The following is a 25,807-nucleotide window of genomic DNA, read 5'->3' as shown; positions in this document are numbered from 1 at the left end:
GTCTTACCCAATGTTAGCTACACCTAAAGTATCTCAGATGCATTATGTTGGGCTATCAGTCTGGAGGTGCACGCATCCTTTATGAATATGGAAACACCACCTCCTTTGGAGCTTTCATCCAAATTCTGGGGCCGAAAGATGTGGAATGAGTTATAGCCTGGTAGTGCAGGGGTGCTTTCTGCTTCTTTGAACCAGGTGTCTGTTATGGCACACATGTCGATGTTCTCCATTTTAAAGAATGCTTCAAGCAAGTGCATTTTGAGATTTAGACTTCTAGCGTTAAGCAGCATAACCCTCAGATTGCATTTGTTTGTAGCTGTTATGGTGGTAATTTGATCTTTGGAACACCGCCTAAAAAAGGCATTATAGGGGAGGCAAGAGCCTTGGCCAGTATCGAGAAGCCCAGTGGTGACAGATGCAGGCCATCTCTAGCAAAGAATTGCGGTCTGTCAGTCATGTCATCCCAGGCAGACAGATGCTGGATCCCCTTAGAATGACACCAGAAACATAGCGAATTGTTAAAATCAATAATTTTCTGCTTGTACTGTGGTATCATTCTGGGTGATGGTAGGATGCTGCCCAGGGCTAGGGTCATACCCGCCTGGGCTACATAATCCAAGAGCTCCTCCATGTCTCTCTTCATGTAGTCCAGGGAGGTACGTATTGGGTCATTCACACCCACATGCACAGTGACAGAGTCATATTTGTACCTGTTGTTGAGGGACTTTAGTGCGTGCGTTATGTGGTGGATCCTGACGCCTGACAGACTGTTACTTTCTCCTTATTCAACCTAGTGAGTGGGACATCAATGTGCATTCATTTCCAAAGCAGAGCATTTATAGCTGAATCTGTAGCAAAACGACATTTAACTGTGATTTACACTGAAATTGCAGCTATTTAATCTATGAGTGGATTAACATGCGGCTATGAATGTTCACTCTGATGTCATCTTCCTGAATCTAAGACCAAATGAATTTTAATATGTATGAAGTTCAGAAACAGAATTTGCAGATGGGCCGTGTTTCTTTATTTTTCTTCATGAGGGACTCTTTGGTAGGTCAAGTTGTGATGCAATTTGAGCTCCTTCTTTTTGGTGAGGTAGTTTTGATAATTCTACTGAAATTCCCATGAAAAATAGTATCAGAGTTTTGCACCTCTATTCAAATGCTGTTATTAATCTAAGTCACAGGACTTTGGCCGAACTTTTATGTCATTTTTCCTACCATTACCATTTAAACCATTCTCAAATCTGTTACTTTTTCTTACATTCCAAAAAGTACAAATTATAAAGTGGGTTCCATTTGTAATTAATGGTTTATCAAAGGAGTGCTATTTATAAGCCGAAAAACATCTAACCTCGGTCAGCTCTACTATTTTTCTACTTTAAATCCTTGGCACTATGGCACAGCAGTTAAAATTGAAATTTTTGCTTCACATCATTCGGTTACCCGATTTAATTATTGGTGGGGATGCCTTCTCTGAAAGGCTTACACATCATCCTTGTGCTGTTTTTTTTTTTTTTTTTTTTTTTTTTTTTTGCTGGGGCTGTGGTTTTTCTCCCTTATCTCAACAATGTGCTATACTTGAAATGGCAATCTCCTGAGTTGTTTCTTATTGTGTGTGGTGTGTGTGTGCCTTTGGGTCCATCCTCCATTTGGTTGGTAACTTGATAACTCTTTCAGGATTAGTGTCTTTAACTTGCTACTCTTAACTAAAAGAATATTCTCCTGCAGCCCATAACCCACCATTGGATTAAAAGGGTTATTGGAGAATGAATAAATGGTTGTGTTTCACCCACACCTAAGACTACTCAGACACCAAAACTAATAATGAGGTATTAGAGGTTCTGTCTTTTCTTTTATGTCTTCTCCAAACTTGTATGGCATGTTGACTTGCTTTGTTTAAAAAAGGTGTTTGAAGATAGATGTGATGTGTTGAAGTTTGTTTAAATTGTAAAATGACATTTCACTGAACTAATCTGATATACAGCTGTGCTACAGTTATGAGAATTTTGAAAATCAGCCAGAATACTAAAACCACTGCAGTTATATTCTTTGCAGCCCCAGTCATAAAATCATAAATGTGTTGAAGTTAATACTATGCAACTATATTTTATAATGCTTCTGTTTTCATAGGTGTACAATTCTCATTTCATACGTTTCACTTGGAAAGTCCACATGACTACCTGCTTATTACAGAAAATAGCAGTTTTACCCAGCCGCTGCAGAGGCTGACAGGTTCAAGTCTTCCCTCATCTATCAGTGCTGGCCTCTATGGAAATTTTACTGCACAGATACGCTTTATTTCTGATTTTTCCATGTCATATGAAGGATTCAATATCACATTTTCAGGTATGCCTTTTATAATATTTGCATTTTGTCACAAAAGAAAAAAGATTAATTTTTCATCTTACTTTACGCTTGGATCTGTCATGCATTATTAATACCCGTGACTATAGCAGTCTGACACAAAGGACCACTTCAAACTTATGTTATTTAATGATATATATGTCAGTCTTTTATCGCTAGTGATTTCATAATATTTTCAGATCATCAAAGGTACCAAAATAGTCAAAATTAATGCTCATTTTTATTTTTGTCAGCAGTTTCAGCAGTAACCACACTGTATAATTAAATGTTAACAAGAGCATTCTCATTATGGCAAAAGTGAACTATTCATTATCAAAACATTTATATTTTGTTACATCACTTTTTTGCCTTTGGTGACATACAGTTTTTCACACTTTATTATCTTTGCAATAGCAGTACACTAAGTGATGTAAACAATGTTCAGATTATGTCAAGCATTTGATTAGATATAGACAGTTATAGTTAATAAAAATGTTTAATGTCTTTTAATAGAAAATACTTCATTAATGAGCAATGGTTATAGTGCAGCTTTAGCTAATTTTTGGCTCAGTAATATGCATGTCTTACAAGCTTGTTAGAGAAATCTTCTGTTTTGTTTATTTTTTATAAATATTGATTTAGGATAGCTTTGCCATTTTTTGGTTGTGGTTTAGATAAAGTAGAGCATGGAGGAGTATGGAATTTGCCACTGTCATGTCAGCAATTTGATAAACTATAGGGGGAATTTAATAAAGCCTACACAGACTTATTTTCCATGTAGGCATAGTGGCACACTTACATGAAAGTAAGCAGATATGTGATCCAGGAAAGGGAGATGAGGTGCGTGCATGAGTGTGCGAACACAGACGGGTCTGTGGCACGCAATTCACCTCATAAGCAGGTGAAATGCATGTAAATGAGGCAGGTAGAGTGATCCAGCAAGCAGACAGGAAGTTGTGCAGACCCCGTGTTGGTGTCAGTAATGTATACGGAAAAATTCCGTGTACAGGAACTTAAAATTACACTAGGGGCTGTAAAAGTGGAGTTACAGTGGCAGAAATAGTACAGAGGACACAGGTATGTGCAAAACTAAGCACTTTGTGTACACAGCAGTATGAAAATCATTTTTTTTAATACCATGGGTATGTTTGCGCGGCATGCAGCAGTGCCCAAACATGCTGTTATGGAAAAAAAAGTAAAACAATATTGTGAAAAACAGAATTTGTGAGTATGTAACAGTAATGCATTACAGAACATTGTGTGGGGTATGTACAATGTAAGACTGCTGTTGCTGCTAATGAGGCAGAGCCTGAATCTGTGTAGCTATCAGGAACTGTCCAGGAATCTGTATGCAAATCAGCTGGGGTTACTGAAAAGCATACATGGGTAACTGTGTCCACAGATCCCATCCGTGTAGGCACAGAGCCATGTTAGTGTCCACAGAAAAGGTAGCTGACATCAAAAGGAGGTGTATCTGCAAACGTTTAAGCCCATTGGAGCTCAGTGGTGCCTGTTTGCATGGCGCACTGCTTAGCTGAGCAGGGAGGGGTGTCTGGTGAATGCTAAGCTTTGTTTACCTTTGGGGTGGGTGTTTCAGTGGGTTTGAGCATATTTCAGCATGTTTGTGTGGGGCACAACCCTGCTGAGTGTGCCTTCCATGGGGCCGTGTCTGCTCACTGCTATGACTTGTTTACCTCTGAGGCATGGGATTGCATGGCATGCCGCAGTGCTCAGCAAAAGAAAGCTGTCAAAAAAATTGGCTGAGAAAGCCAATGATGTATTAATTACTGATGAGCCCTGTTACACTTAAACTAGGGATACTAAACCCCTTAATTATGTACTTGGCAGGTGGAATGCTTCATAGCCAGCCAATCACACAGAGTACACCTAAAGCAGAGCACTATAAAGTATGCATACACCCTGCAATCTGCTTTTGCCCCATACTCTGCACCATTGGAGTACAGACTTGGGAATTTTAACCTAGAGAATGCTAGGGGGTGCTGCTGCTCTGCTACATCTATATATGCTAGATGCTGAGGTCAGTGCTGATGCTACTGCTGACAATAGGCCTAGGCTGAGAAGGAGAAGAGTGTTCGGGCCCAGGTAACCTACCAGAAGTTACATGTGCTGGAGACTGTAGAGCACTACAGGGTGGACAGGGACATACTACAACTCAGTGAGCCTTGCCACCCTCAACTCAGACCCAGAGCCAACAAAGAGGAACCCATCCCAGTGGAAACATAAGTATGTGTAGCCCTTAGGATACTAGCTACAGGTACTTTCTAAAGACCAACTGGGGACATGATGGGGATCTTACAGGCATCAGCAACCAGGGTACTCCAGTTCCTGGATGCCATGCTACCAAATGTCAGAGAGCACATTTATTTTCCCCAAACCCCCGAGGAGAGAGCCAGCAGTATGCATCTCTTCTATCATGTAGCACACTACCCTGAGGTACTGGATGCCATAGATTGCACTCATGTACATATCAAGGCACCACCCGGTGAAGATGGTAGAATCTACATCAATTGCAAGAGGTACCACTCCATCAACTGCCAGGTCATGTGTAATGCTCTGGGCATTATCCTGAATGTGTGTGCTGGTAGCCCTGACAGTTATCATGACTCTCATATTTGACATGCATCACAGCTGTACCAGATGTTTGCTAGGGGGGAAAAATCCCACATGGCCATTTTAATTGAGGATGCTGGCTATGCACTGGAACCGTGGATGATGACACCCATCAGAAATGCACACATACCCACCAAAGAATCTCATAATGAGGCACATGCACAGACCAGAAACATCATAGAGTGTGTGTGTGGGCTGTTGAAGTCACAGTTCTGGTGCCTCCATTTATCTGTTGGAGCCCTGCAGTACTCTCCAGCCACATGTGCTCAGATGTTCACAGTATGTGCCATGCTACACAGTATGATCCTGTGGAAACAACTGCAGCAGGATCAGTAAAGGGAAGGGATACACAGCCCCCCAGCAGTGCCTAGATCACCACAGCTGCACCCACAGGGGGACTCTGAGGAGGAACCCCCTGAGGCTGTCCCTGTAGGCAGACATAGGCATGCCCAATATGCTCTGTCCTTGGCCAAGAGACAATGCATATCACATGCACTGATAACCTAGAGACTGACACCGTACTCTGACTCACATGCATATCAGTAAAAATGATGCCAGCCAGGCCACACAACATGTACCTCACCATGTATTGGCTATGGACTTCATGCATCAAAGTCAGCACCAAAATCCAGGTCTGTCAACTGCTGCATTTGCAAGGTAATTCACTCTCCTGTACACCACTTGTAAAGGGGTACTATAATATGGTAGCATATGTATGGACCTGCCGCATGTATGCAAGGGAATATAGTGGGCTATATATAGTGTGCTACTGGGTTGCTTGCAGAGATCTATACTGGAATACTGGGTTACTTGTACAGATCTAACACTTGGCACAACAGGTACTCTGTTCACTAATATGTGCCCCATATTGGCCACTAGGCCACATGGCTGGAATCTCCATGACAGTAGTCCAGGGAGATGCCAAACAGTGGGGTCAAAGGACAGTTGCATGACTTCTATGCCAGCAGAGCATAGGCTAGTCATCCCCCACCCTAAACACATCAGTGTTGCTATACAACTGCTGTAACAGTAAGTCTGCAATAATATACCAGCAGACCAGAAAATTCCCCTATCTTGTTGACAGTGTGGGGAAGGAGCCCTCTCTGCCTGGTGTCCAGTGTGGCTCAGTGTGCAAGGGACAGTAGCATGTGTGATGGTGTTTATGGTTTAAATCTGGCAACATCCAACATCTTTTGCATGTGAGGTACACATATGGTGGTAGTCCCACAGACTGTCAGAACCCCTCACTCTGGTACTGCAAGAAAGCTGGACAAATCGAAGGTGAATGTGGGCACAACGGGTCATACGTACAGACAGACATTATACACGCCCTGAGTAACCTAGCAGGTGGCCAGTTTAACATAAGGCTACAACAGGTTAGATTAGCTGCAGGATGTAAAAGCCATCAGTTAAATGTGTCTGTAGGTACAAGTCAGTGACCGATGCTCAGTGTAGCACCAGGAAACCAGAAATGTATGAGGAACACAGCAGAGATATGGGGTGAAATGCTGGACATTCTGCAAAAACATGTACAGGGAGAGGTATGCAGACTGCCACCCTCTGTGTGGTATTTCACTATGTACCCCAGTCACATCATACCTTTCAATGTCTGATAGCAGGAAATCTGTTGAAATACAGTGAATAAAAGTGGGGCCAAAAACCACAACTTGGGGCATGTGTTAAATACTTGCTCCTACAAGCATAGAATGTGGATAGAATTACAGGCCCTGCATTTGCATGACTCACCTGTTGTGCATGGAGTCTGAAACTGAAATATCTGTCAGTATTAATTTACTTTGATCTTGACTGATTTTCCACTAATTTGCCAGAAAACAACAAAAATGTTATGTGAAATGGGCCAAAAATATGCAGCAATAGTCCGGAAAGTCAGTGAAGCTCTCTACAGTCCTGAAGTTTGAGTTACATTTTAAGGTCAGCAAACAGCTGTGGAGTGCCTTGGACAATAAAAGGCAACTGCAGTACTGTGGTAACAGGTGCAGCAGACAATGGCCTGCACCACACAATAATCTCGGACTGGAGTACAGGTAGCTCTGGCCTGGAGTCACCTTGTAAGTACTGACAATCACACTGGGTATGCTCGTACACTTGGCAAACTTGAGCCTAAGTCTGTTGCCTCTACCACCCAAAGACCTGCTATGTGGAAGTATGTCTGTACATACATACAGCTATGTATACATATCTGTCTCTTCCTATCCCCCTCATGCTTGATTACTGTTTCTATCAGTATGTGGCATATATATATATATATATATATATATATATATGATAACAAGATGCATATATTGCTATATAAAGTACAATGGTACATAAACTCCCCACATACTTCTACAGAACACATTTACATTACTGACACACACCGCTACATTTAATTAGACAACCCTGTTATACACCATTGCTATAGATATGGGCAGGGATGTATGAATGTTCCCACATACCGCTGAATACTGGGGTCATCTGCACATACACATTACAACAGCTGTCTGATGGCACCAGACCAAGGCTGCAACAGTACATAATCCACTCACCCGCAGAGCTTGAGACTGTGGGCTGTCACCCTGCAGACAAACATAGGTACACAGGTGGTGTAATGTACAATGGGTGCAATGCAGTCCTTGGACAGGCCATATTGTCCCTGGCCACATATCTGCCTATCAAACTGCAAACAGCCACATTTGGCCAGATTGTTAAGTGTACACACATAGCAGGGATATTACCAAGTATCCCAACCCTAGAACATTAGATACAATAACAGTACCAAGCAGTATCACTCTGCAGGCCACACATGCTAACACAAGGCCACTTTGTATACTCCACAAGTACTGTGCCTGCAGCAACATACCCAACAGATATAACCTATGGCATGTGTGATGGGTACTGTGAGCTGTATTGAGTAATACCTAGATAGGTAGGAGTTCTAATCTCACATACTCAAACTCTGTGTGTATCAAAATATACCCTCTCAGCACTATGGACATGCCCATATGGCCTTTATCCATGCAGTGGTATGCATTTTATGCCCCTGTGACTTGCTGCTGGCCTCAACATTGGTCTCCGTTACAAGGCCTGCTGATGATATCCACCTTAAGAACACTGCTTGACAATGTAACATCAAATAAACAGCATGGTGCATGCAATAAGTACTGTGAGCTATAGTGTGTAATACTAGATAGGTAGGGGTTTTAATCTCACAGCATCCAACTTGGGTATGTGTGTGCATGTAAATATATTCCCACACAGCATTTCAGGCAAGCCTGTATGGGCTATCTCTGTGCAATGGTTACACATTTTATGCCCACTGACTAGCTGCTGGCCTCAACATTGGCCTCCATTACACGGACTGCTGATGTCCTCCACCTTAAGAGCACTGTCTGACAATGAAATATCAGATAAACAGTATGCCGCATGCAATACATACTGCGAGCTATAGTGTGTAATACTAGATAGGTAGGGGTTCTACTCTCACAGTATCCAACGTGTGTGTGTGTGTGTGTGTGTGTGTGTGTGTGTGTGTGTGTGTGTGTGTGTGTGTGTATATGTGTAAATATGTCCCCTGACAGCATTAGAGACATACCAATGTGGCCTACCCCTGTGCATTGGTTATGCATTTTATGGCCCTGTGACTAGATGCTGGCCCTAAATTGCCCTCCTCTACATAAGCATAATTGATGTCCACCACCCATCACCAGTTGTACATGCAGACTTCCCAGGTGACATGTATCAAGGGTAGTAGAGTGTCACAGGGTATGAAAGCATGATGATGCTGACTGTCTCCATTGCCCCTGACACAATGTTCTACACATATGCACCTAGGGAGCCATGTATATATACTGGCATACTTTGCTGATGTCATATGTCTACAGTGCTGTCTTGCCATCGTGTGCCGCAGTATTTCCACCATGTGTCAATAGTTGCTCCTCTCAGACTCCTGGGACAAAAACATATACAGCCCCGTGACACACCTGTCATTCTGTAACACTGCCACCAGTGTACCATCAGGAAACAAAGGTGCACGATGTTTGATGTGTAGTCCTGACACATGCCAGCATACAGTACCTGTCATGGCCCACAACTGCCATGGCATAACACTTCTGTATTACACAATCATATGTAAAGTTATATAGTCATTCTGTGTGTCAGACACATTTATGTAGGTCCCCACATTGATGGCATGGATGTCAGGGATGTGGCACAGGTATCATTACATGCACAGGGTGTGGTGTGGGGGGTGCCGGAGGCCTAAGCTGTGCCAGACAGTTGACAACATGTGTGAGTGTCAGGCAGGGATGCTGGTGACATGGGCCATGGAGAGGTGCTTTGTGTGTGTCTGTAGGTTTTCTGCATGTGACAGTGGTGTTGGAGTGTGTGCGTGTACGCAGTCAAGCTCAGTGCTAGCCCTACACATGCATATGGTGGACAGCTGTGGACCATACATGGTAGAGTTGACAGTTCATCATCTCTGGTCATAAACATGGGAACTGGCTTCTCCATGAGTAGCATGGGCAGTGCTATGTCCAAGGTCAGGTGCGGTGCTAGTACCTGACTGTGACTGCTGTCTGCTGGGTTGTGTCCCTTAGGGAACCACCCAGAACCATGTGCCCATGGCCTGCCACATCATAGTGTGGACAGCACACCTCCCTCTTTAGTGCTGGAGATGCTGCCACTACGGGAACGTGAGTGTGCATGGCCATGTGAACTCCCAACAGATGGTGTTGCTGGCCTACGTGCACATGTCTGACGCCCAACCCCCAAACACATGTTCCAACACAGAGACCATGCACTCAAAGACAGACACTGTCTGAGCCCTCTGTCTGTCCACTAAAACAGTGAAACATTCCATGGCATCACCAGTGCGGTGGAGGCAGTCACAGATGTCACTGTTGCATCCATAACCCTAAGCATCCATCTGGTGTTGCGTTCAGCTTGTGCCTGTTCCTCCATGACAGCCCAAAACATGCGAGTGACCCACCATATGACACCTGCAACAGGAAGTGGATGGGCAGCATTCCTCTTTTGAGCACTCCTGTCTGTCTGTGTGGGACATCACCAGCTCTCTGGCTATGGCCATTGTCTACACTCACTGACACCATAGTTCTCACACTGTTGTGTACTATGTCACCACCCTCTGACTGTCCAATATCTGTGGCCTCTTTTGGCTGGGTATGTGTGGGCATACTGACTGTATGTGGTGAGATTGGGGCAGAAAAGGGATGTCAACCAATGGGACAGATTCAGCCACTGACAACCCCACCTGTGCCTCGCTATGGCCACCATCATCATCCGAGTCCGATGAGACACTGACATCAGGTTGTGAGAGGGAGAGATTCCAACCCCCCCCCCCCCCGTTCACCTGTTTGAAGCAAGACAAAAGCAGTACATTATCGCATGCACTATCATGTATGGTAATCCACACAAACTCTTACAGATGAGGATCCACAACTGCATTACATGTCTCACATCTTCTCATCTCTGATCCCATGCAACAACATACACAGACAACCCAGGTCCTGTATAACATGCCTGTCACATACATTCGGGTAACCTTGCAGTTCAATATATCTGTGAGGTATGCAATATGACAGTGTATGTGACAGAACTACAGATAAAACCTAGTACATCTATCTTGACAATGATATGCAGTTGTAGTGGCACTGCCTCAGGTAAGTGCCTTCTACCTATTGTGTTTGAATGGGCATCTTGGCGTAAGTGCCTCATGTATAGCAGGCTGCATAGCTGCTCATAGGTATGAGTGCAAACATGTTAATGTTTGTACATATACACACCTGTCATTCCTTAGGCTGTGCACTGTAGTTAACTGTTCTGAAATGGAACATACAATTATTCTACTTGTGCTAAGCGCAACAGTTGTGCAAAAGGCAAATTGGCAGCCCTTAAAATTCATAGGGTATATCTGATCTGGCAAAACAGTATCACACTTACCAGATACAGGACAATGAACTCTGGTCACACCTGACTTACCTGTGAAAAGGTGAGGGAGAGGTATTGTCAGCAACACACCAAATATGGCAGTGTTACAAGGTAATATGTGCATATATCCACATGTACAGTAGCTAATGTGATACTGGGTATATTGCTGACATTGAGTATGTGTTCACAACTGTGGTGAAAAGCTACCTGCCCTCAATGCAGATAGACCTGACATCCTTGTACTGGTCTGTAGAGCCTGCCACAATGACTGCAAATGTATTATACTGGTGAACCGGGACACTCCTATGATACGGATGCTGTTGCACCCACCTCCAGAATTTATGGCATGATGGTTGGCTGGGTTTTCCTGGAATTCCTCTGTGGTTGAGAGTGGTTGTTCTGTTGCATGCCCTCCACTGGTGGTGCATGATCTCTGGCAACAACAGCTGTCTTTGACCTGCGGCATTGACCTTGTCTGTGGCCCAGTGTTGAACCTGCTTGTAGGTCCTCTCCTGTTGGCCAATATCTGTAACAGCCCTCACCAGGTCAGCCCACAATGCTGCCTGCTGTTCATGACTGTTGTGACCCCTTGTCAGTAGGATGTGATGGTTGAGTCTGAGGGCATCCAGTATAGCATCATTTTCTGCAGATGAAAATGGAGGATGTCTCTATCAGTACATCATTCCTGCAAGACAACAAGAGGGGGAACAAATTACAGGGCCATATATGTGGATGTCCACTATGTACACATCCTACACACCCATAATGGCCTGCACTATCCACTGCTCCCTTACACATCATACTCACAGTTTGGCGATACACGTGTGGCTATCACCAAGATAGTAGCAATACTGGGTAATGTCCCTGTGTGCTGGGACAGATTCTGTTGTATGCTGTATGTCTCTACAGCCATCACTATAGTGTACTGTGGTGTGTCCTCTATGGGCAAATCCCCCCTAATATGTGACATGACCAGTGTCAGAGAAATAGCAGTGTGCTATTCCAGCAACTATACCGCGACAGTCCAGCTACACTAGTGTGCCACAATGACAGACAGCAATGCTAATCTGTTGTCTTATATGTTCCCTGTTGGCATCATACATCCCAACTATGCAGATGTTTGCAAAATAACATCATGTTTGCCTCATAGCTTTGGTCCATCTTGCACAAACTTGTGCATGTCTGACAAAATGGTTGTCCACTGATTGATGGCTGCTGTCAGAAAACTGACACAGAATCTAACTGTCACCCATCAGACCCCTCAGACAACACTTATGCTATAGTAATATCTGTTACTCTAATCACATTCTTACTTTTTGTGGACAATATACATACTCTGTCACTGGGATTGGGCCTTTCTCCCCCCATTAACTATGTCTTTGTCTTGATTTCTTACTGTAGGAGGCTGACAAGTTTGTTAGGCATAGCTCTCAATCAGACAGGGATGAATGTCCATGAAACAGGGACTTAGCCAGAGTACATCAGGGACATTCAGGGACACTTTTACAATGTTAGTACTATTTATGTGTGACATTTACAGACTGAGAGGAGGTGAATTACAGTCCATAGCTTGATGATACAGGAATGTGCACCCTGATTTAGTGTCACTATGTCTTACTATAAATGCTGACCATTGTAGGAAGGATGTACAGGGACAGAGCAGAGATATGAGTCAATGCAAGGACAATTGAGAGGCATGCCTGTATGTGTTGGACAGCAGAGTATCACTGACATGTTAGTATCATAGCTCTAATACAAGTCTACTGTTTTAAACCCTATCCCCCATACCGCCATCCTCCCATCTGCATCCATTTTTATGGGGAAATGTAGTACATACCTGGTAGAGTGATGTATTCCTATTACTGAATGGTTCCTCTGAAAATGCTTTGCATATACACTGTGTGAGTAAAACCACATATAGACCTGTTCCTCATAAGCAGTTGCTTACCTATTGTAGGTAATGCTTATTAACAGGTAATTGCCTCTGCACCAATCTGTGGCTCAGAATTGCTAATTACATCCAAAACAGATGAATTGCACTATCATTAGCCAATGACATGGCACCAGAGTGCAATATATAAGGCCTTCATCTAGGCCTTGGCCCCTGTCTTATTTTTTGAAATGGACATTAGAGAGTTCTAGAGACTGCAGCATCACAGAGAGTAAGTACAATTACTGTCCACTGTACAGTCTCCCTCATATGTTTGCTCAGTGTCCTATGACAGTGTGGTCATCTGGCAGGTCACTGGCAAACATTGTGGGTTGAGGTCAGAAGTGGGAGAAAGACACATGAGTGTCACACTTCATAACCATCAGAATATGCACGGTAATGCAGTAGCTGCTATTCTATCCACTTACTATCTTTGTAGGCGAAAACTGTGAAAGTGTACCTATCTCTAGGCCTTTGATCCCCCCTTTATGTATAGTTGTGTCCAGATCCTTTGTTATAGGGGTTGGGGGGTATGGTTGGTCTATAGCAGCTACCTGAACATACAGTCATGTATGCTGTAGGCTGCAGCTACTGCTGCAAGCTAGGACACAATGGGGAGGGGGTGTGAACACTTTGGAGGCCTGCAAGTTGTACATGTAACTGTGGCAGCTATGGCAGCCCTGTTACAGGAAAACCAATGTAAGAGTACCCATTACAGTGCAGTCGAGACATATGCTTAAGGTACATCTGTTATGCAACAGTGACAATTGCAGAGTAGTAGGTGAGATATAGTTTGGCTATCTGAATATGTGCAGTGTGTCCCTACCTCCAGGCTTGTGACTTGCAAAACTGGGTAGCTGGTAATTCAGTAGCAATAATCTATGGGGATTAAAATTGCATGAGTCAGTCATTAATTGCTGTGTTCACAACAATGTAATTGAAGCGCAGCACACTGTATTCAAACCCAGGACTGTGTGTGGCAAAATATTCTGTATGCAAGGCATTTAACAGACTAAGCTATTGAGTCAGTGCTGCAGGAGGTGTATTTGTGACATATATGTGTATACATACAGCTGTGACACACATTGTCTGCATCCATTGGTATGTGCATAGCTTTCACAGGTAGTTGTTCTGCACCAGGGTCCCAGTTGAACATATGTACTATGCCACTGATGCCTTAGCAGATGTGTTTAAGTATGTTGCAGATAAAAGGGAACATTTACCTGTTATCCCAGACATAATGTGCTGACATTATTATTTATTTGGCTGTCTACTGGTGTATTTTTGCATCAGAGTCCAAGATGCACTGCCATTTCTCCCATTAGGTTCAATTGCAGTCTGTCAGTGGCAATCAGTATGTTTTCCTGAAAACACCTGCTTTAATTAAGGTCTGTGTGACCTAGTGGGTTAGTGTAGTAGGCTGTTGTTGAAAGGGACCTGAGTATGAATTATGGCAGGGGATATTATTTTATACATGTGCCTAACACTGTGAGAAACAAATAGGATCACTAACGCAGTTTAAAGCTCATTTAAGCAGGTTTGCTTGGTGCAGCCTGGTACACTGCTTAGCTCTACGCAAACCTGCACTAACAAAATTTAAAAAAAGAAAAAAAGGGGTGATAGGACAGGGTGAAATGGGGGTAAGCAGGGGGGAAAACAAAATGAAAGGCAAATAGGGATGTGCAGGATGGGTGTAGGAAAGGACCATAGCTTTCCATTTCTTCTACAGCAACAGCTGTGCATTTTGACAGATTTGTAGGATACATTTGGACTCGCAAACCCCAGAGAGAGGGGTGAGGACATCATAAATGTGCTGTCAAGCCAATTGGACTGAATAAGTAGTGTCCAGTGGACACGTGCAAAATGGAGAGATATTTATGGGGCAATATTTTTTGTGGAACAGGTGCCATTTTTTATAAGTAGAGAGTGAATGTTGGGGAAGGGAAATAGGTACAGGTGGGTGGTAAGCTGGGCAGGAGAGGATGCAGTTGCAGACAGACAAGACACAGGACAGGGGAGGTGTGTGACACATGAGAGGGATAAACACCTTGGATGGATGGGTGTTGCGGAATCCAAGGAGCATGTGCCTACAGACAGCAGCATGACTGAGCTCCCCACCCATGGGTAGTCCACACTGCTCCTTCACTGCCCCAAAGGTGGCTGTGCTAGAGGCTGGGCACCAGGGCCAGCAGGCCCCATCAGGTTTTCGAGTCTACCCTGGAGCCAACGCAGGTGTTGTTCATAACTCCTGTGAAGAATCCTACACACCGTGGCTAGTAGTTGATCCTGGATGACTACCACCTCTCTGCCACTGCTTCTGGGGGGGGCAGGCCCCATCACCTAAGGTGGTTCCACGTGAAGGTGGTGCAGAACTATCAGAGGGGGCACCACTGGCTTTGGTCTCAGACACACTGGTACCCGGTGCCACGGCTGTCTGAGGTAGGTTAGGCGGATCAGCAGGAAGTGGCCTACCCTGACATGCTGTGATTATGAAGGTGAAGCAATACATTTAGGTTACTTATGGACAAAACCATTGTTAGTAATAACAGCATGCCAGAACATTGGAAATAACCCCATTACATTTCAATGCATATTATGTGAAACACAACAGTAAATAACAAAACACTCAGTATATTAACAGCATGGCAGTAACAGTTACAACATAAGGCCAACAGAATAGGTAATTCAACAAGATATGTAAATATGCAACCATTTTAATACATAACAAAAGTAAAACACATGTCCCAAAATAAAGTTTATGGAACAACATATGTTAATAATAAACCATAACCAATGAATAACAATAATAAATATTTGAAGATAAGTGGTGGGGAAAGAGAGAAATACAGTCTATTAATACCATTATAGGCTGCAGAGGTGACAACAGTACTGCTATCTACTTTACAGGTCTGTCCTTTCTTTATGTGTAAAAGTGCCCTGTAGCTGCTGTAGCATACCTCTCAAGCTGTCCGCGTGGGACAGTATGGGCCAAGCAGTGACAACTGTAGGTCCACAACTACACAGAACACTTGCACATCAGGTGTGCCTATATTACTACCAAGTTGTACTGTGGGATGATGTAGTGTTACTTTACTATTTACATAATCATGTCAATGAAACATCTGTGAGGAGGGATTACGCAATGGTAATTACATTCCATGACAGCATGACACTTGACAGGTATGTATGTGTACAGTACAGACAGTTAACAACTATCATGCCTTGCTTGGCAGGCATGGGGATAGAACCAAATAGCCGTGACTGCAGTGGACATTTGCACCATATGTATTAACTGACTGCAGCTACCTTTAACACACACTTCAGCCAGGCATCCATATTAGAGCTTACACATTTTATTTATTTTATTTTATTTTATTATTTTTACACTTATTTCCTGTTTTTTATGCTGTATTTTTACATTCCTGGTAATGATTGTAACAGTGTGACATGTAAACACACAATAATGTACTCATAATATGGGCTACCTCACCCATTTACCTGTAGTTCCTGTGGAGAGAATATCTGTAAACATTATGTGACTGATACTATAATATGTAGATCTACATAGCACTGGATTAGAACCCTGGTCTGTGTGTGGCATAAATGTACTTTATACACAGCATTTAGCAAACTGAACTACTAAGTCACTGGTGATTACTGACTGACTGATATTTGCCTAGAGCTCACCTGGCACAAGAATATGACCTGCTAATACTGGTACAGCTTTATACTTCACTGCAGTGACAGTTGAACATGCATGCATGACATTCAAGCATGACAGAGATACTAGGTAAAGTATATATGACTACATAGAATTCAGGTGTACACATTACATTGCTAGTGTGTTGAAATATCTGTAAAGTCAACAACCAGTAGTTGATTATGGGTTATTGTTTACAGTGTACAACTAGTATACTGTTATACCTGACTGCAGCAGATATAGAACCCACCTAGTCAAAATAGGAGAAGACATTTCAAGCGGTACACCCATAACAAGCTGTGTACCCCAGGGATTGGTCTTGGGACTTCTGCTGTTTGGGATATATTTCTCGGAGGTGCAGGCCAAATCTAGTGGGCTATGGCAGTCCAAGTTTGCAGATAACTACAAGCTGGGTGTTGTCATCAATTCCCCTAGTGATCTGGACATCCTCCCAGAGGGTCTCACCCAAATGACTGGTGCCAGAAACATGGCCTCAAACTGAATGCCAAAAAATGTATGATCATCATCCCCTTTGGGGAGCGTGACATCCGCACAAATTATCACATTGATAATAAGGTACTAAGCACGCAATCAGTCATAAGAGCCTTGGGCACCCAGGCTGATAGCAAACTGACTTTTGACCGCCATGTTGCCTACTTTGTACAGAAAGGTTGCTGCATGTCCCACCTCATTAGTAAGGGTATCTCATCCAGTGACAAGGTGGTCATAACATCCTTGTACTCTTCCCTTATAAGACCTGTTATTGAGTACAATGCCCCTTCCAGCATGTACCTCACAAAGCACATGCAGCAGCTGGAGAGACCACATAGGTTCCTCACCTAGAGAATCCAGGGCATCAAACATCTACCCTACACAGATAGGCTGAAAGCCCTGTCCCTCTACTCAGTCTCCTACAGACTCCTCAGAGGTGACCTTTGTCTGGCATACAAAGCTATCTCAGACCCAGCCCTGATGCGACTGGTGCATATCCACAAGGCAAGCTCCACTCAAGTAACCCCCACGTGTGACCTCAACCTGGTCTGTGTCACTGCCTGAATGCTTGTAGCTGACATGCAATGGTGAAAACAAAACAATCTTGCTGTACGTGTTTACCTTAGTGTTACTGCTATTGCTCCATGCGTCATTGCAGATCAGTTGTCAGAAGTGATATTTTACAAACAAATCTGAACATACACTTGTTGCACAACTGACTTTATTAGACACACCTTCATGCAGGCTGTGATACTATTTTGCGATTTTATTGCAGAAAACTTGTAATTGATTTCTTGCAAAACAGCCCTATTGCACAACAGACTTTATTATACATACCTTCATGCAGATACTGATACTATTTTGTGTTTTTATTGCAGAACAGCTTTAATTGATTTCTTGCAAAACAGCCCTATGTCCACAGTCATTGCACAACAGACTTTATTAGAGAAACCTTCAGTCAGTTACTGATATACTTTCATGTTTTTTTTTGCCAACAGTTGTCATTATGCAGGTGTTGCAACACAGCTGTAATGTCACAGTTATTGCACTACTAAGTTTTATTGCATATGATAATCTATTATGGTTAATGCTTTAGTCTACCCTGCTTATGGCAGCACAGTTGGCAGTCTGCACATCTTGCAGTACAGGTGTAAGTCCACATTCACTGCAATGCAATCTTTACTGTATATACCTAATCAGAGTTAATGCTTTACTCTTTCTTGCTTATTTGACTGTAGGTTTTAAAAATACATCTGTACTCACCACACTCACGGTATAATCTGGCCAAGCACCTGGCATCTGCTTCAATGTCGCGAACCCTATCCTCTGCAGCTGTTGGGAGAGAAGGACACCATTATACATACCAGTTTAGCACGCATTCAAGATTAGATATTGGTGAAACACAAGTACTGGTACTTAAATACATGTGGGACATTTCCAGCCTGGAATTCTCTGACCCAGGCATCCAAGAGTGCCCCCTTCCATCTTTTCAGGTTGTCATGGTGGTGATGACACTGCTTACCATGTGGGGGATACCAGTTACACTGCTGAGGTCCTTTCACAGCCAGTCTGAGGCCTCCGCCTTGCACTGTGAGTCCTGTTAACCTCCCTGCATCAGCCGGCCCTTATGTTTTTTTACAAAGAGTCCAGCCATGATCCTGGACTCCTGAATGCTCCAACGCTGCACCCGGAAGTGGAAACCCTCTCCATCTCCTGTCATTGTACGCTTCAGATTCAGAATTCCAATGGATTATGCTGTATTCCCATCAATTGGGCGTAATATTGCTTGTTTTCCCCACTTTTACATGCTATTGGGCAATATTTAAAAATGAGGTGCGTCACTTAGCACCACACAGACCAGCTAAGCTCAACTGAGCAGTGCTTAAACTGTCAATGGTTATCAGTGCTTAGTGCATAAACCAGCTAAGCAAAGCCCAGCGGTGCCAAGCACTGACAGGCAGTGCTAAAACAAATCTTGTTTAAGCAATGCTTAGCAAGGTTTAACATGTCTTATCAGAGCTTAGCTGAGCACAGCAGATCAGGATTTAAAAATAATTAGTATAATTTGTATTTTGAAAATAAATGCTTAATATTCTCTCCAGGTATTCAGACCCTGCTCCTACTGCACATACGGCCGTAATTCTACCCATTTGGCTAAGTGGATATGTGGAATGCTGCTGTATGTTTACATATACCTCTGAGCTACTTTTAAGCACTGCTGAGCACAGCGAGTGCGCCACTCAAACCCGCTCAGCTCCGCTTAAACTTGACCTTTAAGTAAATAATTAAATGCATCCGGTTTCTAATTTTAGATGTCTGGTGTCTCAATGCTGCTTAACTGTGCTGCACTCTGTGCCGCACTGTGCAAACATGCTTTTTATAAAAATAAAAAATAAAAATTAGATTAAATTGCTATACTCCTATTGGACAGTGCAGGGGTGTGTTGCTCATCTGCAGGCACAGTTAGCACCACACTCCCTACACTGATTCAATAAATGTGTCCCATGGCTCTCCATTGGCAATATGCCATGTTTAATATGCATGGCACACTGCTGAGGGGGAACCATGTGCATGGACATGGTAACGTTCCATATAGGCTCTACATTATGCATACATATGTTCATTCTGTGGGGGCACTAAATAACCTACTACATATAAGTTGTCAAGTCAACAATTGTTGTTCTCCAATTGCCAAGTGAACATGCTTAGGATCTCCGTTAACCCACAGTCAAGTAAATTAGCAACAGATCAACCATCAGCAACTGTTGCTGTAACCGACATGCCATGGCACAAGACAACATCCAGATGTGGCCTTAGTGGTACAGGGAAGTGCAGCAGCCTGAGAAACACATCTTATATGAGGAATAGTTTACAGTTAACACTAATGATACAGACATTTACAGTCTGTGGAACTTGATGTCACCACATGAGCAACATTTTATTCAAGCAGTAGCCAGGGATACACTTGTGCAGTCACTGCTTTCTCTTCTTGCCAGCTGACAAGTGCACCTAACCAGCACCAACACACCCATTGCTGATGCAGACTATCACTCCACATATAGAGATAAAGGATGCATACAAAATACTGTAAACTAGCCTATGCCTCCTTGTTCACAGATATTCATTGCAAATTATCACAGGGTCTGTTGCCGTGTCTGTGGTATATGGTACAGCATCACATGTGCTGTAGTCTGCCAAAAATACCCACAGATCCATTACATGACAAACGATCCTCTGTCAGCACTGCACTGCTGGGGGTGCAGTGCTGACAGAGGATCGTTTGTCAGCACTGCACTGCTGGAGGTGTAGCTGCCTTTACAATTACTGCTCTGATACACAATGCTTCATGTGATGAAATGGCCCCGCTGCAGTACACTATGGTCAGCCTTATATAGGCAGTCCTGGAGCAAAAGAACCCCAAAGATGTCATACACAGTTCCATTATCTAGCATAATGGGTTGATGTTCACAGCTTGAAAAGGAATACTGTCTACAAGTAGGCATCTGTGGATGCCAGCAAAAATACACTGCTACATGCAGAGGTTCTGCATGAGTGTATGTGTGTGTGTGTGTGTGTGTGTGTGGGGGGTGTTCCATGGTAACTGTTGAGCTAGCAAGTCCTTACCATTCAGACATCTTCACATCATATATCTCATCTGATGAACATCTGCATGAGCTGGGTGGTCCTAAAGCAGCTGAACTCATGCAGATGCATTGAGTATCCAATATTTATGTAAATAGTGACTTGGTGGCATAGAGGGATAAAACCACGACTACGGCCCAGGTGATCCAAGTTCAGTTAGCAGCTCATGGGTTTGATGGTGAGACAGAAAGGATGGACATGTTTATCTTACTTTGGTGAGAACATGTCAGGTAGCCCTCTAATGAGCTTTGGTGGAGGATGGAGCTTGAGAAAGATGCCAAGCTTGGAAGATTTGACTATATGGAAGTGTAGCGACCTAAAGGCTCAGGGTGAGAGCACATTGTCATGGCCACTCTCCATTGTCCATCCAACCTGATACTGCTGTTGACAAATTTGGGGTGACATTTAGGGCTTAACAAAACGAAAGCAGGCTGCAGGTACTATAATGCACCTAGGACACTGCTCTCATATTCCCCTTCCCACTCTGGTGGTGGTCCCAGTCAAAGATCCCTTTGGTGTGCAGTAGTGCTTTCTGCTTCCCTTACCTTACCTATCCACCAGTAGCCCCAAAACAAGGGGTGGGGGGATAGTACTGGTGTTGGAAGTAGAAGCAGTAGGGGGTCACTGTGCAGTCTATGGCCTGAGCTGCAGCCTGGAGAAAAAAAAAAAATTATATAGATTGTTGCTCTGCCTGATGCACATTTTATATGGTATATGAACTGCAGAGCTAACACTGTGCTGTAGTGTGCCTAGTTTTTCAGCACATCTAAGTGTTTCACCTTACTTTGTGCTACAAGAAAGAATAAAACCTTAAGACATCAAAAGTAGAGTGTTTATAACTGTGTGGTGTTATATTGCTTGGGTGTCCACCATTTGCTGTCTGAACAGCACAGCACAGACATGCCTTTTCTGTCATGTGAAATGCTTTGAATATATTGGAAAAACTGAGGCATCGTGCATATTACGTTAATGTGCATCACCTGTTATGTTGTGCCCATATCTAGCTGATGCTGTGTGCATGGCACTGCAAGACATACGTTGTTCATCTTGTAAAGTAAACTAGTGGTGGAGTTTGCTATTACCTCTGCTCTTCTTTGCATCCTGCTGTCTGCTGCCATTACTTAATGCCTGTGTCATACTGACTATGTTAAATACTTCTGTCAAATTCTACTGCAGTCATATTTTATGTAAATATGATTGCAAACTGTAACACTCCCTTGGAGGCACATAGGCACCTGAGCCACAAATTCTGGATTATAAGAACACTATCAACTATCATGCATGTTGTTCTGTCAGAATTGCTGTATCTCATCTCGACATACTCTAAAACAGTAACTAACAACAAATTCTTTAATGTGTTAGTGAGGGCTTGTAACCCACGTGAAGCATATTCATTGTTATATACAGTGCAAATTATACCATTTTTACCAACATGGAGAAAGGGCTTCGAAACAGCACTAGGTATCCTGAAAAGTAAATGGCATTTAAGTTCATCGGCCATCAGTTACTATTTTAATTACTTGATGTTGGGGAGGGAAACCTTAGATGCTATCAAGATTACCTAAAATGCTGACGGAAAAATAGCTTTACCTGCAGGAGAAATACTTTTTTGTCATCTACAGGCTGTAAAAAAGCAAGTCCAAACTTTGGATGAGCTAAAAGCCCTAGTTAAAATCAGGCACATGGTATGCCAGAAATGGAAAGATTCCCCAAACCCCTGTGTTATAGCAGATCAGTTCAAGACAGCACATTTTCAGCTATCTGGAAAAATGCCTTGCATCCTTCCTCTGCTCTCACAGATAACATTGTTCCCTCTCCTACCCATCATAGATTTAGACCAAATCACAGCACAACTGCCCTGCTGCTCTTTGTCAATGCCATCAACCTTAGTAGAAACAATGACAAAATAGAAAAGCAAAACTGCTTTCTCCATATTCTTGGATCTGTCAAAGGCTTTTGACACTGTCACACATATAAACTTCTTCAAAAACTACAATATATAGGTCTCGTATACCCCAGCCTCCAATGGTTCAACAGCTATTTAACCAACAGAAACCAAACTGTTAAGTGGCATTCAGCTTTGTTTTCCTTTCTTCCAGTCACTTTTGGTGTAGTTCAGGGATCTTTCTTAGGACCTCTACTATTTAATATCTTCATAAATTAATTCATTGAGTACACAAATGACTCAGCCCCCATCTGTGTATCTGACAATCTTTCTAAACTCCAGTTACCAAAAATTCCTTGTGCTCCAGTAACGCTTGCCTAGACCACTCCCAAGTTGTGCTAAACTCTTAAAAACACAAATTGCTTTTAATTCCAAAATCTGACTCAAAGCCCAATCTGTGCTTCACAATAAATTTCTCAGACAACATACAGATTCAGAGGGTTACATCTGCCAAGTTTGCTATGTATTATTATAGACAAAAAGATAAACTTAGATCTGCATATACAAGAACTAATCAAAAGGACACATCAAAAACTTGGAACATTATATCAAAGAAAAAAAGTACCTCACTAAACAAAAAAAAATTACAGAATCTGCATATCAACTAACATTACTGTATGCCTTCATTACACTTGTAAATCTCCATGCCAACCAGATATCCAAGTTACAGCAATACTACAACAAAATTATCATGTTTGCCTGTAACCTCCCTTATACAGCCCATCACTAAACTGCCCTGTGTAGATCATTCTCAAGATCGGGTGGAAGCCAGGATTTGAATTGATTTTCAGGCTGGATGTGCAGAAGGACTGAGGGACACGGTCAAGCTACGGCCCAGGACAAAAACATCACCAAAGGCCACGCCTTAATGCTCTACCAGCCTATAAATTAGAGGCAGAACCTTTGAAGTAGGGTCTTGAGAAAAAGCTCTGGCATACATGACAGCATATATGACACTGGTGACTTCTAGATCTGCTCTACTTCCCCCTTCCTCCCTGACTACAATGGCCTCTGCTGTGAGAATATTAGATGTTCACTCAGTCTCTCCTCACTCTCCATTTCTCCATCTAGGCAGCTCTTTATGGGCATAGTACTGAGTAGGAAAGTCCAGAGCTATCAGAATAGAAGTTGAACAGAAAATGGTCAGACTGGGGTGCAATAAGGGAGCCAAAAACAAGTAAATACTAAAAGAAAAATAGTATAAGCCTTATCAGATGATACTCTTCTGAAAACTGACAAAGACAGTCTAACAGGTTCTTTAACTACTTCAAGAAAGGCTTCAATCTGGTAATCATGACCTGTTACTTCAAGCTCTCAGTGTCTTATATCTGTAACAGAACATTCACTGTAAAGATAGGTACAAATCTGTCTAAAAACCGATAACCATCAGAAATGTTCATGTTAGAAATTCATAAAGAAAAGAAAGGAACATAAAGTCACTCAAAAACAAATGTATTACACACTTTTGTCCACCAAGATGCTGGACTTCATGAAAATAAAGTCTATCTCAACACGGTTCTTCTTTTAAAAGGCATGCCCTCAGAGTCATTCTACCACCACTTCATTTTTCTATGTTTAATTTGGCCCATCCACTGAAATCCCACAACTGCCACTTGTTCTATACATAAACAGTTTGGTTACCTGTAGATTCAACCCCTACATTACAGTTAATAAGGAGCTAGAAAAAGTCTTGTCCTTATATTACACCTGGCTGCAGAAATGTGCACCTAATTTTGCACACACATATATAGACACACATGCTTTCAGACATACACCAACACACTCACACACATACACTTACGCAAATATCCACATACAGGCAGACTACGCACACACGCACACACACACACACACACACACACACACACACACACACACACACACACACACACACACACACACACACACACACACACACAATAACACACAGACATACATACAAACATGCACAAAAACCTGTTATCTAGAACCCATCAATGACTCATATTAGTATCCCCTGACTGGCATATCCTTTGTAATCCTTATGATAAACTAGAGACTACAAGCCACTCTTAGTATCTGTGAGCATGGCTTGGTCACCATTTTGATCTTCTGCTTCAAATTAATATAACAAGAGTTAAAATTCACAGATTACTCTTATAGCAAACAAAGATTTCCTGTTCTGTCTTACTTTAAGGAGTGTGCACCTGGCAAAGGTATTCTCCAAGCACAACTAAAATATACCCTTCCTGTCATTTCTGAAGCATCAAAAATATCCTTCAAGTCTAGAAGTAATTAGCAACCAATTCTGTAGGTTTATTGCCCCATCCTCCAAAACAGAGCACCATTGGCTAATTCCAGTCAAATCAAAGTGGTAGCTGTTATTCTTTTCAGGGCGGCTGCGGTGGTGCAATGGTTAGCATTGCTACCTCAGAGCAAGAGGTTCTCCGGTTCAATCCTCGGCTGGGGTGCCTTCTGTGTGGAGTTTGCATGTCCTCCCTGTGGTTGTGTGGGTTTCCTCCGGGTGCTCCTGTTTCCTCCCACATCCCAAAGACATGCTGTAGGTAGATTGGACACTCTAAATTGGCCCTAGGTGAGAGTGTGTGCATGTGTGTGCCTTCTGTGGAAGGTTGGGTGCTGGGCTGGCAACTCGACACTGTAAAACTCCACTGCTAATCATGAGCGGACAGGTGATCTGCTGTGGCGACCCCTAACCGGGAAAAGCCGAAAGAAGAAGAAGAACAAAAAAATAAGTTGTTATTCTTTTCAGACAGATTAAACTCTATTTCTTCACCTTCCTATCCAGTCACCTAATATCCACATCCTGAAGATTTCAGCTTGGATAATTTCTCCACTCATGACCTCATTCTAAATGCCACGGGCAGAACTATGTCTGGAAGACCACAATTTCTTGTTCATTGCTTCCGAACATTTGGAATCTCTTCCTTCCAACTTAAAAAGAATTAATTTGTACACTGAATTCATACACTGACTTTGTGGGAACATGGGCAAAATTCTTGGCTAGGCTTATAAGGGCCTCTGGACCAATAGCCTAGTATCATCCTACAAACCTATGTCCCTAATTCAGAATGGAATAAGTCTCTTTTAAAGAATGCAAAGTGTATTGCTTCAATTGCCCAAATATTAGCTGACCACTGCTTTCCCGAATCCTGATCACAGCTTGTCATTTCTTT

The 25,807-nt window shown here is 42.8% G+C and overlaps 1 protein-coding gene across 1 annotated transcript in view; it reads left to right on the top strand.

Moving 5' to 3' along the window:
- Positions 1 to 25,807, top strand: part of LOC122792225 (CUB and sushi domain-containing protein 1-like) — a 3,080,606-nt gene that overhangs the window by 899,334 nt on the left and 2,155,465 nt on the right. Inside the window, exon 15 of the mRNA XM_044059969.1 lies at positions 2,136 to 2,351. Within this exon, the coding sequence (XP_043915904.1) occupies positions 2,136 to 2,351 (216 nt within the window). The remainder of the gene's footprint in view (positions 1 to 2,135; positions 2,352 to 25,807) is intronic.

The sequence above is a fragment of the Protopterus annectens genome, chromosome 1.part2 (genome assembly GCF_019279795.1).
Source record: "Protopterus annectens isolate FY-2018-M chromosome 1.part2, PAN1.0, whole genome shotgun sequence".
Lineage (NCBI taxonomy): Eukaryota > Metazoa > Chordata > Ceratodontiformes > Protopteridae > Protopterus > Protopterus annectens.
The sequence above is the reverse complement of the archived record's forward strand: the minus strand, read 5'-3'. Positions and strand labels throughout refer to the sequence as shown.